This window comes from Betta splendens, chromosome 10, assembly GCF_900634795.4.
Source record: "Betta splendens chromosome 10, fBetSpl5.4, whole genome shotgun sequence".
NCBI classification, from domain to species: domain Eukaryota; kingdom Metazoa; phylum Chordata; class Actinopteri; order Anabantiformes; family Osphronemidae; genus Betta; species Betta splendens.
In genome coordinates, this window is record NC_040890.2 from 102920 (window position 1) to 118284 (window position 15365).

Genomic DNA, 15365 nt, shown 5'->3' on the forward strand with positions numbered 1-15365 from the left:
CTGATCCCCTAAGAGTTCTACTCTGCTCAGACTTAAGAATGCCTCTGCCTTACTGTGCAATCCTGGTGGGAAGATCCGGCGTTGCGTGCTAGCGCTGTTGCGGTCCGGTCCGGTACAGGTGTGCGTCGCGGTGATTGCGTCGTGATCAGCTGAATGTAAAACTATTTTCAAATACTCTTCAGCTTGGTCTTCTTTCACCTCTAACTACTTTAGCATACTTTTAGCTACAGTTTAAACTACAAAACAATCTTCAACTATTTAACTATTAATCTCTCGTTCAGCTTTTTACAATCTTAATAATCTAATAGTGTCATATATAGTTATATCAGTTTTAAATATAGGGTGGTTTTTGCTGAATTCTCAGCTTTTCCATTAGTGCGTATTGCTTGAGCCAGAGTGTGAGGGCACTTTTTTTAAGACAGAACTTTTCTCTTTAACTCGTCACTACAGCCACAGTTTTGAATGAAGATACTTTAACTCAGTTGTAGTCATACGTGTCTTCTTTCTAATGACGTGCCTGGTTAAGCCCTCAGACCTACATACATGTACATGTATACTTTAGTCTACAGAGGCAGCCAGTAAAAGTGTCTACCCCCACCGTGTTTGGGATTCAAATCTGCCGCGTCAGTGCCCGGTTTGCACTGCGGGAGAGTGTGTTACGTCCTTTTGGCCTGTAGGTGGCGATTGACTCCCACTTTTGGTCCTAAAACATCGTAGTTGCTTACGTCATAAAGCCTCTTGTAGAACAAGCAATGATCAGGTCTTGGATGGCCTAGTGGTTAAGACGCATGGCATAAAACCTTTTGTCCGGGGTTCGAGTCTGAGTGGAAGCAGTTTTTTAATTTCAATTATTGGAAAAACAGCGTCTCATCATCATGTGATCACGAGATGACAACGTTGTATTACTTAGTGCATGGATCGCCAAGACCATGAATCGCTGGTCGCGTTATAGTATTTAGTATAGTTATGAACGTAAGTAAGTTATGGCAAATTATGGCAGTTTAAAACGGAAAATAAGATGAACAGTGCGCCCTCCCGCGTGCAGCGTTCGATTTGTGGCAGACAAGCTACTGTAACCCTGTTGGTACGGGCTACAATTTTCTTTATGTGGTATTCTTCTTTAATGCACCACACGGCAAGACAGTACGGCACATGTACACTTTTTTCTTTACGCCACTCTCACCCAACGTGCGTCACCTTTTTCCTGTCCCCCCGTCAACAAGGGCAGGTAGGAACTAATGTTAATTACAAATAAAATCACAGTAGCTGAAATGCCACGTTTCCCAAACATAAACTTAAAAAATAAAAAGGAATACTAACTAAGGTTACACTACTACAATTTAAAAAAGTGAATAAGGATGATCTAGACCAGAGGTCTGCCACCAGTAACACCCACGTTTTCAATGAAAAAAACACTGGCACGGCAATATTATATTATTTGAGAACATTCAACATTTGTTTTTTAATCCAAAGAAGACATAACAGTCGGGGCTAAGGGGTTTAACTGAGAGCAACCCATGCGGCATCACCGGTCAATCTGGAAACGTATTCATTGGTTCGGACGTTGTTCTGCATATTGATGCGTGTTTCCCCTTTCCCCCAGTGTCCCTGCTCTGGGACGTGGATGGCCACGCCCACTGTCATTTAACAGACGGACATGAAAGAGGGAATGACGAAATAAACAGCTGGTTAACTTAGTAGGAACACCTTGTAGTAGGAACTGGTATATTTAGAAAACCCAGTAGTCCTAGTGTTAAGGTGTGTGAACTGGGGAGCAGACGGCAGCAGCGACTGAAGAGCAACTGAATAGAGTTAATGTCTTCCCCGCTGACAGGCGCATTCTTTTGATAATGCACAACCTTGGCTGACAGTTCAGTTGAAAAACACACTGAATCTTTATCAAACCATCCCTGAATAACATCTAAGAACTGCAGTTTCTTCGTTGATTATCCATGATTATTATGGAAGAAGCGCAAATCTGCACCAGTCCAAATTGTCTAATTAATACTGTGTTTACAATAAAGGTAATCAATAATAATAATAATAGTATTTTCATTTTAAAATACACTGCATATTTTAAACGAATGTCGAAGTGCTACAAATAAATTAGACCAGAAAGCTACGATAAATACATACGTTTTTTTGCAGTAAACATGTAGAACAAACTACTTGCTGCATTACTGAGTCTTAGACCTGCAGCTGATCACGCCGCCCGATGCTGCCCAGTCTCCCACGGAGCTTTGTCCCGGAGCTGAAGTATTTCTCACCTGCTGATCGAGTAGTAGCAACACATTAGCATTTCTATGCGCCTCTACGGGGGAGGGGAGGGATGAGAAGTTTGCCTTTGCGCCTCTGAGCAAACATGAGACAAACAAAAGCTTGATCGAACTCAGATCCAAGTCATCTGAGTACGAAACACATCACATATCATTCGATCTCGTGTTTCATTCGAGCGGCAGTCTGGAGCTCTCTGCTAAGACTGCTGCCCCGCGACCCGTCCACGGATTAGCTTCGATTCAAAATTAAAAGCAGAGTTTTTTGTTTTTCGTTTTTCTCTAAACGAAAAAACAGTTTTAAATCCAATTCCGTGTGTTTTTGTTAAAAATATTTTTGCTCGGTTTATTGGTTTGTAAGGCGGTGCTTTTATTCAAATCTGTTTGCCGCCCATAGCAAGAGAAACGAAAACACCGGTGAAAGTGGCTGGATGGACAGATGGGAAATGAAAATGTTGAAACGTACACGGGTCGAATAAGTGATCTCAGCCACTCAGTTACAATGACACGCACAGTCAAAACAAATTCTCACTACATCTAGTGCACCACTCCCCCGTTTCTCTCGTAGCCTGCATTTGCACATCCATACTTTTGTGTATTGGTCACTCTCCGTCTGGACACATGACTCCGAAACATGTCACGTGTTTGTGTAAGAGTTTGATGTCTCCACCAAATTATAAGCAGAGGTAACAAGAGAACGACTTTTTGTGTTTTCCGTTTGTCTCTAAACAATAAAAACATTAACTCCAATTCCGTGTCTTTTTGTAAAAAACAAATATTTTTGCCTGTTTTATTGGTTTGTAAGGCCGTGCTATGATTAAAATCCGTTTGCCGCTCATCGAAAGAAACAAAAACGCCGGTGAAAGTGGCTGGATGGACGGATGGGAAATGAAAGTGTTGAAACGTACACGGGTCGAATAAGTGATCTCAGCCACTCATTTACAATGACACGCACAGTCAAAACAAGTCAAACTGCAGTTCTGCAGACACAGAGTAAACACGTAGGAACAAACATGTTGCTGCAATGTGTAATGTGTAGCTGTAGATCTGCTTGAGTTCTGGCGTCCTGTCAAAATTACGATCGACAACTGCTGTAAAACAAATTCCTATGATTATTACGGTTATTTACGTAAAATCTACGACTATTGGAAAACCTTCATTAACAAGTTGTGGAAGTTTAAAACCTAAATAAGCGGCTGTAGTCGCAGATGGACTGCGCTCTACGTCTTTACTTGGCCATGCGCATTCAAATTATATTAATTAAACCACGATGCATAATCATGGTATTATGTGAAATCAATATGTTGTATCAGATGTTAGAGCGGTGGGTGTGTATATATTTTTAAGAGACACGATTTAAAGACACGAAAAAGCTGAGGAGAATGAAAACAAGAACGGGTTGCTGCTGTGGCGCTGCCTGTTTTAAACCACACAGAACAATTATAACTTTGCAGTGAACATAAAATAACTAAGCCATCAACAAGTTGTTGCCCTTCACACTCCCCACGTTTGAGCACACAACAGATACTTAATAGTAAAAACTAAAAAGTAAAATAGGTCTGGTGTTATATATGTGTGTTACAGGTAGAAATGAACAGTCGGACCTCAGTTACGCTGTAGTGCTTTGGAGGCAGAATTCCCCCCATAGACTATAGTGAAAATGTGTTACTTATTTCTTTCAAGAAACACACAAGGACTGACATTTTGAAATTGCGACTGTGGCAATTTTCCCTCCTCAAACATAAAACTCACACCAGTTGCTCATTGACGCCTTAGCTATCATAAAAATAACTTAATTTTATGAAGGCAATTATGGTTAAACATGGGTGCAAGTCAGCTTTACTACAACTGATTGAACTGAGCTGTGGAGTTTCACTTCTTTGGAGAACCGCACAGCTGCAGTAGATCAGTGACAGTAACGGTTTGACTAAAAGGTCAAACTCCTGATGCTCAGTGTCGACAGCAGCTTTGTGCATATTACTGATGAGTTCATTACACTTTTTTTTAGTAATTTAGCACACACATTTTCACTAAATCATTTTAAAATAAAAGCACCAATTTATATCTTCAGCTTTAATAGCATTGTTCTTGTTTTTCAGTGCGTATTGTGACTAGTTAATGAGACTATTTTAAAGCTTAGGTCTTAAGCACACACACCTTAACCAAAAACATTCAAAATAAAAGCACCAATTCAAATCTTTAGCTTTAATAGTAACATTTCTGCTTTTGAATGATTAACTGAGACTAGTTAATGCCACTATTTTACAGTTTAGCAATTATATCACACACACCTCCTCTAAACCTTATAAAATAAAAGCACTAATACATATCTTTATTTTTTAATAGCGCTGTTTTTGCAGCAGCAAAGGTTATCCCACTGTATAAATTGGGTGATAAGCACAACTTCACAAATTACACACCGGTTTCTGTTATCACAGTTTTAAAATCCTCTTTACTGGATGGAATGGATTAGTTTCATTTATTGACAGATATAAAATCCTTTCTGATTGATTGCCAATATGGTTTTAGATTGAACCGATCAACATCATTGGCCATTAGTGTCCTGATGGAGGACATTACAAATGCTATGAATGAGAAGAAATACATGATAGGAATATTTATTGACCTAGAAAAGGCATTTGACACAATCAAAGGAATGTGAGTTAGACATTGTACAGTATGTGGAGTGTCACAGGGTTCAGTTTTGGGATCTAAATTATTTATATTATACATTAACAACATATGCAGAAGTCTCTGAATTAGTGAAATTATTTGCTGAAGACACTATTATATGGGCATCTGGTGAAAACTTACAGCAACTCTCTGGAATGGTTTCACAGGAACTTAAAAGAATAAAGAAAGGGTGTGATAGTAATATACTCTCTCTGAATTTGGATAAAACTAAATTCATGGTATTTGGTAATCTTAGACTACATAATGAACTTCATTTGAAAATTGGGGGAGCTAATATTGAAAGAGTATACAAAATGAAATGAAATGTGTCATAGTTGACCATAAATTATCCTGGAAATCTCATATCAGATATATACAAAACAAAATGGCTAAAAATATATTTATATTGGCAAGGGTTATTAATATCTTGGACAAGAAATTGTCCAGAACTGATTTTATCATACTTGGACTATGGCGTTGAAAACTGGGGAAACACATACAAAAGCACACTTCAACCAATGTATATATTACGAAAAAGAGTGATAAGAATTGTGCATAAGATTGGATATAGGGATCACATCAATGTAGAATTTATACAATCTAAAGTCAATGTTAAGTCAAGTCAGTCTAAGTTGTTAAGTAAACATTGTTAATGTTTAGTCTTTCATTAAATAAATAGTTGTTCATTAAAGCCTTAGCATTCAATAAGTAAAATTTTTTTGTTAGCTATTATGGTTTTGCTGTAACAAGCCTGTTTAGCAGGGGTGCAACTGTGCTTTCATGGTGCTGAATAGAGCTGATTTTTCATCTCATGACAACGGTGCAGCCTCAGCTTTGACTGACAGGTCAAACTCCTGATGCTCAGTGTAGCAACTCTATGCATATTATTTATTATTCATTACACTGTTTGATTGTTTAGTAATTAATCAGACACTCCTCTAAATCCTTTCAAAATAAAAGCACCAATCCAAATCTTTAGCTTTAATAACACTATTTTTGCTTTTGAATGGGCAATTGTGACTAGTTAATGAGACTATTTTACAGTTAAGCTATTAAGCATATGCCCTCCTCCAAACCCTTTCAAAAATTAAAGCAGCAATCCAGATTTTTAGCTAAAAATCCCAATATTCTACCTTCAACTGGTTTATTATGACCAGTTAATGAGACTATTTTGCTGTTTAGCAATTACCTGCACAGGCTTCCTCTATATCCTTTAAAAATAAAAACACCAATCCAGATAGGTAAAAATACAATATTTCTGCTTTCAACTGATTTATTATGAGAATTTAATGAGACTATTTTTCAATTTAAAAATTACCTACACATGCTTCTTCCATATCCTTTCAAAATAAAAGCACCAATTTGATGTATCAGCTTTTTTAGTCAGTTTAGTTAGTTTTTATGCCTCTGAATGGGCAATGGACTGCTAATTAATAAAACTGTTTTACAGTTTAGCAATTGTCCACACACCTTTTCCAAATACTTTCAAAATAAAAGCTTCAAATTTTGGATTTGACTGGTTAAATATGACTTCCTAACAAGACTACTTTATAGTTTATGTTATAGTTAAACTATATAGGTTCTATATAGTTTAATTTTACCTGCATATTTTGTTCCTAACCTTTCAAAAAACGAGCACCAATTTTAATCTTTAGCTAAATATAGCAATATTTCTGCTTTCAACTGTTTATTATGAATAGTTAAGACTCTTTTACTGTTTAGCAATTACCTGCACACATTTTCTCCAAAGCTCCATGTTTTTCCTCTGGATCTACTTTCATCCATCCATCCATTTTCTAAATCGCTTATTCCCTAATGCGGGGTCACGGGGGGGCCCAGCTGACTATGGGCGAGAGGCAGGGTACACCCTGGATGGGTCGCCAGTCCATCGCAGGGCAACACACAGACAGACAACCATTCACACCTACGGGGAATGGAGAGAGTCCAATTAATGCACGTCTTTGGACTGTGGGAGGAAGCCGGAGAACCCGGAGAGAACCCACGCAAACACGGGGAGAACGTGCAAACTCTACACAGAAAGGCACCAGGGCCGCCTCCGGGAATCGAACCCAGAACCTTCTTGCTGTGAGGCGACAGTGCTACTCACCGGACCACCGTGCCGCCCCATCTACTTTCACATGTTTTAAATAATTCCAAAACTTTAAGCTATTCTTTTATCTCTTCAACTTAAAACTATTTATGTATAAGATTTAGCTGTTTTTGTTACATTTTTGTTACATTCAATTTCAGCAAATCTTTTTCAACTTTCCTCAATTTGAAATTCAACTGCTTCAGCTTTCTACAAACATTTTTAGCTCTGTTTAAACAACTCATTCATTTGTGCTAGATATTTTTAGTTATGTTTTAAATGTTTTAGCTACATTCAGCAATTCTTCAGAAATACATTCAGCATGGAAGCATTCACCGTGCATTTTCCTGTTGTTGTTATTATTATTATTATTTAATTAGTAATACACTGTTGTTCATCACTTGTACATAAATGAAATTGTTGCAGAGTTTAAATGCGTGCGGAACACAATTTATATGTGTATTTTAGCAAGAGTTTAGATTGTGTCTATATTGATCTGTCTCTGTTTGAAGGTTTGGATCCTTCTCCTTCCACTTCAGCAGGATCTATCCCAAGAAAGAGATCTGCTGCACCACCCCCACAATCGTCCTGCTCCTCTTTCTCCTCCAGGCAGCTGAAGCGACTCAAGGAAGAGGAACAGGATCCGACCTCTGCAGCTGCAACACTGCATCTCCTTGGTGTACAGACTGCACAGACCAGGTGACCGGTTCATTTCACCTCTGATAAGAGTGTACCAGATTGCCAATTAGAAAATTAGATTAGGTTAATGGGTTTGTTAATGTAATTTAGATATGGTCTGTCTAATTAGAAATCTGCACATGACAACTACATAAAGGAACATAATAATGCTTCAAATAATTGATTGACATTCCTCATATTAATGTCAGATAAGCAATTTAGAAATGTTGCAACTTTGGCATTTGGCCTCAGAAAGTACTTATTGTTATGGTACGGAAGTACCTTAATTATTGGATTAATTAGATCACAAGTGCCCTAGTAACTGCTGAAGCATAACTGCCAATTTAGTCATTTCCATCTTTGAGATCATTAAAAAATGTATACGTTTATAAGTTATACAGTTGGTGTTTGCACAATGCCTTACTGCTACTTGAATAAATTATTAACATCTGAGAAATGCCACCATCCTTAAAGAAATTGAGCTCGAAATGTCCAGAACCATGTCCAACCGTATTTCTGACTAACATGGCAACCCCACAGTGGAAGTTTGCCTAAATGGTCTTTGTAGTCTTCCTAGCTTTGTACAAGTCTGCTGCAACAGAGAAGGGCATTCCTCTGTACCACCACTGACCTTGTTGGCAACCCTAAAGTCATCCTCCTAGTCTTAGTTTCATCAAGAGGGCTGGCCATGCAGGGGTACACGATCTGTGCAGTGTATTGGCTCTGACAAGTTCTTGTCTTGGCAAAAATATGTAATAAACAATAAAGTATCAAAAGAACACAATACACACAAACACCCTTTGAATGAATAGTGTCCTTATAAACCAGGACTGTTCCTTTTTTCTCTTATTTGCCTGTTCTTTGATCTAGTTTAACTTTTCCTCCACATATGTCCTCCTGCAGCTCCTCAGGTCCCAGTTCAGAACAGAAGCCTGTTGATGCTCCTGTGGTTCCCTTTGGTTTGGACCTGTACTACTGGGGTCAGGAGCAACCCAACGCTGGCAAGGTCATCAAGTAAGGAACACACACAAACATGCCACAATTGTTCAGACAGACAAAAAGGGAATGCACAGTGGTAGTGTGTTTCTCTTTACTCTGTGAGCTCCATTCTATTATTATTATACAGTATCTACACTGATATACCAGTAAATATATCATATGTGATTGCATTTTTAATTATATTTTGTAGGAGCTTCATGGAACATTTGATTGACAGTAAGAGATGAAATATCAGTAATGTAATATAAAATCACTGACTACATATTTAGTGGGTGAGCTGGCAACAGCTCTCACACTATTGATATCTTCGGTCTTTATTAGTGGAAGAGCTGGCAACAGCTCTACTTCTCAACGCTTCATCACAGAATCATCGTTCTAAACATGCGTCATGGTTAGACGATCAATACTATTACTTTTCAAGTTTTCAGCTTTTCAACTTTTAACGTTATTCAACTTTTTTTATCGTTTTTTATAATGGTCGTCTATGGGAATCATCGTTTAACTTTTTGTCAAGTTGTCTCTTTTCATCATCTGTCATCGTCATACTTTGGCGTAGAAATGTAAATTCAACTTCAAAAGCGTCTATCAATCAGCACCCTCATACCTTCTATAGTTTTCTATAGTTTAGTCGCTATCAACCTCAAAGCGCAGAGAGATCCTGAATTTTCCCCATAGCCTCTAATGATAATTTTTGGCAGAGAAACGCAGATGGAGATTTTGAATTCGCAACTGTGGCTACAATCTTTAGTCCCCAAACATTAAATTAACACAAGCTGTTCAGTGAAACCTTCGGATTCATAAAATGAAATATATTTTTGTGATAACTATTATGCATTTTCCTGTAACCAGCCGGTGAAGTTGGGGTGGAACTCTGCTTCACTACACCTCATTGAGGTGATCTGTGGAGGTTCCTGCATTTGGAGCACAGTCTCCATGACAACGGCCCAGCTGCAGTAGATCAATGATTGAGCTCAGTAACAGTTTGACTGACAGGTCAAACTCTGCTGCTCAAACTCTCTACTGCTCAGTGTTCACAGCAGCTCTATGCATATTACTGATGTGTTCCTTTCACTGTTTGATTTTATTTATTGACTTAGCACATACACTTCCTCTAAATCCTTTCAAATTAAAAGCACCATATCACCATATATCATATTTCTATTTAATTACTATCGTAATATGTTAATGCTATTAGCATTTACAACAATTTTTACCCATCCACAGAAAGATTTTGAACTTTGTCCTTTTTCTTACATAGATATATTCAGCTGTTCTTTTACTTTTACAGTGGTCTTGTTTCAACCACTTTGAGCGATTTGTTTTAATGTATCAGCATTTCTTAAAGGGGTCATATCATGCAAAATCCACTTTTTAGACATTTTGGAGCGTTGCTATGACTCTATGGGTCACATATACACACACTGAGCACGGTAGAAATGCATTTCCTCCTTTTTTCACATTTTGAAAACATAAATTTTCATCCAATGGAGAGAGCCCTCATCCTACTCTGAGACTGTTCTCCAGTTGTCGTCACATTGGTAGGAAGTTCTCCCTGCAAATCCTGAACCACCACCCCCACAATGATCCCGAACCAAAACTGGACTTCCGCCATTTCCCCCCTCTCACTCACCGTGAACAGGTGAGCACGGCAGCGCCCAAGTCCTCCCATAGAAATAGTTTGGTTCTTGGGTGTTTTAACCAACACCAAAGTCTCTTCACTTTACCAAGGGATCAACAAGTGAGGACTTTGTAGGTCACTTTTATTTTTAACGGACCGGTGCCAGAAACACTGCCTCAGCATTTCTACGTATGTGCATTTCAAACGAGGGTGCGTACAATGCTGGATTTGTTTCACGGCTCCTGTGGGGGAAAAAAAGGATCTATTCCTACAGTCCATCATTCACTCACTGAAGTAAGTACATGCTTGATACTTATAATGTTTTTAAATGTTAGTTTGTCTGTTTAAAATGTAGTAACCTATGTGTGAGGCAAGTTAGTAGCTACAGCGAGTAGCTTACTGTAGGAAGTTTGTGCTTGATACTTGTGATGTCTTAATATGTTAGTGATATTTTATGCTTTTGATGTCTTAATATGTTAGTTGGTCTTTTTAAAATGTGGTAACCCACATATGAGACAAGCTAATCGCTAGCGTTGCTAACGGCTACAGCAAGTCAACCAAGCCTTTGTCCCTTTCAAATGTGCTACTCTGAATTGGTGCAATCACACACCTGTGTGGGGAACAGCTAATAGCTATGGGCCTTCGATCGGCGTCAGGCAGGGAGCGGTGGATCGAGCTTTTGTCCTGTTGACGTGCTGCCGCTCCTATTTGTGTGTTGCGTTAGCCGCCTTTAGCATGTCGTTAGGCCTTTGCACTTTAGAGCTACCGCTGGTCGATCGCTACAATAAGAAACTGCAGATGAACTCGGTTGTGTTTGTTATTACCCCGTCCTGTGTCACAGCCTAAATCAACTTGTGATTTGGGGTTATGTCATTGTTCTATCAAATTCTAACATGATTAGTTGGAATGATTACTGTGTTGTGTTGCAAGCTTAGTTGCTAATTAGTCACATCTCTACAATAACTGCTGCTTATCTGGTCAGTTACCTATAGCTTGTACCATAGCCATTATATTTGTAGGACCAATACAATTTACAGTAAATTTAACATTGTATTTTCTATACTGTAGGGGGACACATCCCAGTTACCCACATGCAAGGAGGCTGTCAAACAGAGAAATCACTGCAGACTGTTTGTACACAGACATCTGCTGCCCAGCTCAGGAGTAAAGGTATCTAAGTTTGTATGTACTAACCGTAAGATAGGCAATAGAAGATTTTAATTTTAATTGGTATATACTGTTTATCTGTTGTTTTAGCACAGACAGGCCTGTCTTCTTGTTTGGTTTAATTTTTTGTCTTGTATTGTGTATTCTTACATTAGAGAAGGTTTTGATCTACATAATAATGAACATTTCACTAATCTACAATTCTAATTGCAGTACCTTTTGTTTTGATGGGGTGATGGGTAGGACAGCCACAGCTTTCATCTGGTAGAGGACTGCCTCCGCTCAGTCTTCCGAATAGTGATGAGAACAAGGATCACCACATCTCCATGGTCATCTGTTTACAACTATACCTGTCCTGCTGCAGAAACCAATCTCCAACATAACCAAGTGTACCCCCTACCCAGTACAGGGTCTGTTTACCCTACTTCCATCAAGCATTTAATATGCAAGGCCCTGCAAAAGCTTCTGTCTTTAAACCCCCAGACTTCTTAATTAACTCAGTAACCTATACATTGCACAATGGAGTGTGAAGGTAACAGTTTGTTACCTAGCTTTGGAGTAGTGGTGCATTTTTTTTTGGTTGACAATAAAGTTGGCTTTAACTATTACGTATTTCACTGAACTCTGTTTCTGAAGGGAAAACACTTTTATTCAGTAAGACAAAAGCAGTGAAATGTGTAAATGTAAAATGTATTTATTATTTCAGATATGCTCTCAAACTTTTATTTATTTGTATAATGTAAGCTAAAGTAGTGTTTTCTATTGACGAGAGTTTTTCAGGTAAGTCGTGTTGTGAATATTCAAGCTGCACAGGCCATTTAGCATACACATTAGCAATCACTATTCGCTTTGCAAATTGCATAAATCAAGTAAATTGAAGTAAATGCGACATTACCAATGAGACACATCTTGCATCAGCCGAAATGTGGTGACTTCAACAGCCTCCTCTTCAGCTTCAGGGTCAGATTCGGGATCGTAGATGTATGGTTGTATAACGCTACCAAACCAGCTGGCTGGCTATTGTCGTGCAGCCCTGTAGTGGGTCGTCTTCTTCTGTGGAGGATTGCGGTGGATTGCATTCCTAGTGTCCTCACAGAGGTGCGGTGAGCAGCTTCGCTTGTGACACGCCCAGAAAACACAGCGTTTACTGATGGGGAATGAAAACCACATATTGACAGGGGCAGTGTGGACGATCTAAAGGGTTTTATGGAAAGAAAATTTACATTGAAGTCCAGTATTCTTTAGAGTGAAAAGCTGTATGATCAGGGAGCCATAAGGAATAACTTCAACATTACATTACATAGTGAATCATTGTTGGCACCCTAACTGAAACTGGTATGAGAAGGAGTGACACTTGATAACATAATAAGTATGTTAAAATACAACATATTTATAATCTTGATATGAAAAAAAACCTTTTCAGCTTTGTTCTCTCTCAGCCCTATTAACCTATGATTGATGGATAATGTTGTTGACCTTTAAAACACCCAAGAACCGAACTATTTCTATGGGAGGACTTGGGCGCTGCCGTGCTCGTCTGTTCACGGTGAGTGAGAGGGGGGAAATGGCGGAAGTCCAGTTTTGGTTCGAGATAATTGTGGGGGTGGTGGTTCAGGATTTGCAGGGAGAATTTCCTACCAATGTGACGACAACTGGGACCCGGTCTCAGAGTAGGACGATGTCTCTCTCCATTGGATGAGAAAATTTATGTTTTCAAAATGTGAAAAAAGGAGGAAATGCTTTTCCAGCGTGTGTATATGTGACCCATACAGTCATAGTAACGCTCCACAATGTCTAAAAAGTGGATTTTGCATGATATGACCCCTTTTAAAAAATAAGGAAATTTCAAAATGACCCCAAACATTTCAACAGTAGTTTAGCTATTATGGTTTTGCTGTAACAAGCCTGTTTAGTAGGGGTGCAAGTCTGCTTTCACAGCTCAGAAGGAGTCTAATTTTCCCCGCCTTTTGTCTCCATGACAACGGTGCAGCTGCAGGTTTGACTGACAGGTCAAAAGACTGATGCTCAGTGTAGCCGCTCAATGCATATTACTGATTAGTTCATTACACTGTTTGATTGCATAATAATTAATCACACGCTTCCTCTAAATCTTTTTCAAAATAATATCACCAATCAAAATTTTTAGCTTTAATATTACTATTTTCGAACTTGTCCTGACACATGGAGTGGAAATTGACGATTTAATAGTTCTTCCCCAAAGCCCTCTGTTATCTGACAATTTTAAATTAACTTTTGAATTTACTATAATTGACATTACAGCAGCTGGAAAGAAATCTTAATATAGCAGATGTTTATCTGACAACGCTGTTGCCAGATTCAAGCAGATGATTCCATCATCTTTTTCCATCATCAATTGTCTTGTAGCTACACAGAGGAGAACAGTCACCTCAATCCTTATGAACTGGTTGACTGTACGTAGAGAAGCTGCAGCATCATCTACAAGACAATGTTGGACACAGTGGCTCCTCTGAAGAAGTTTGTGAATTAGAGGAGGTTAGCTTCATGATATAACTCAGAGATCCGCAGCCTAAAGCACAGGACCAGGCAACTAGAAAGGCAGTGGCATTCCAACAAAATAAATGTAAATTGCATAGCATGGAAAGACAGTCTAATAATATATAAAAAAGCACTTTGTGCTGCTAGAAAAACATATTATTCCTCCTTAATTGAGAAAAATAAAAACAACCCCAGGTTTCTTTTCACCACTGTAGACAGGCGGACTAAGCGTCATAGCTGTGTTAAGTCTACTACCCCCTTAAGTCTCAGCAGCAATGACTTAATGAACTACTTTACTAATAAAATTATCACCATTAGAAAAGACATTCAGCAGCGACTTCCTCCAAATGACAGAAATCACTATCTAGATCTATCAACTTTAAGTTTACCAAGTCCTCTGTCTTACCTAGACAGCTTTTCCCCCGTAACTTATATGGAGTTAACTTAAATACTTAGCTCTTCCAAGTCGTCCACTTGTCTTTTAGACCCAATCAGAACCACATTACTCAAAGAAGTTCTACCTTTAATCAGATCGTCCATATTAAATCAAATCACCTAATCTTTAGTAATAGGCTATGTACCACAGGCTTATAAGGTGGCTGTGGTAACACCTTGGACCCTGGAGAACTAGCCAACTTTAGGCCCATTTCAAATTTACCTTTTATTTCTTAAATTCTTGAAAAAATTGTGGCTAAACAATTATCTGACCACCTGAGTGAGAATAACCTGTACAAAGATTTTCAGTCAGGATTTAGAAAACATCATCGCACAGAAACAGCTCTGGTTAGAGTCAATAATGATCTTTTCTTAGCTGCAGACATTGGTCTAGTTTATGTCATTGTCCTGTTAGATCTTAGTGCTGCATTTGATACAACTGATCGTAACATCCAATTACAGAGATTAGAACATAGAATCCGAATTAAAGGAACAGCGCTGGGATGGTTTAAATCCTATTTGTTGAACAGATTCCAGTTTGTTCATATTAATGACGAATTCTCCACATGCACAATTATAAGCTATGTAATACCGCGGGTTTCTATGCTTGGTCCAGTACTTTTCAGTCTATACATGTCTCCTTTAAATGGGATTATTAGGAAGATTAGGAAGAACATTCTATAACTTTTCATTGCTATGCAGATGATACTTAGCTATATATGTCCTTGGAACTAAATGAAACATGTCATCTAGTTAAAATTCAATGTTCTTTAAAAGACATCAAAATCTGGATGTTCCAAAACCTCCTTCAACTAAATTCAGGTAAAACTGAAATTCGAATTATTGGGCCTAAAAATCAGAGAGAGACACTATTGAGAAAGATAGCCACCCTGGATGGCATGACATTTGCTTCAGA

At 38.5% G+C, this 15365-nt stretch overlaps 1 protein-coding gene across 2 annotated transcripts in view; it reads left to right on the forward strand.

Moving 5' to 3' along the window:
• Positions 1-15365, forward strand: part of uvssa (UV-stimulated scaffold protein A) — a 46613-nt gene that overhangs the window by 16227 nt on the left and 15021 nt on the right. For both annotated transcript variants that reach the window (XM_029164924.3, XM_055512582.1), the window contains exons 10-11: positions 7548-7734; positions 8617-8727. In XM_029164924.3, the coding sequence (XP_029020757.1) occupies positions 7548-7734; positions 8617-8727 (298 nt within the window). The remainder of the gene's footprint in view (positions 1-7547; positions 7735-8616; positions 8728-15365) is intronic.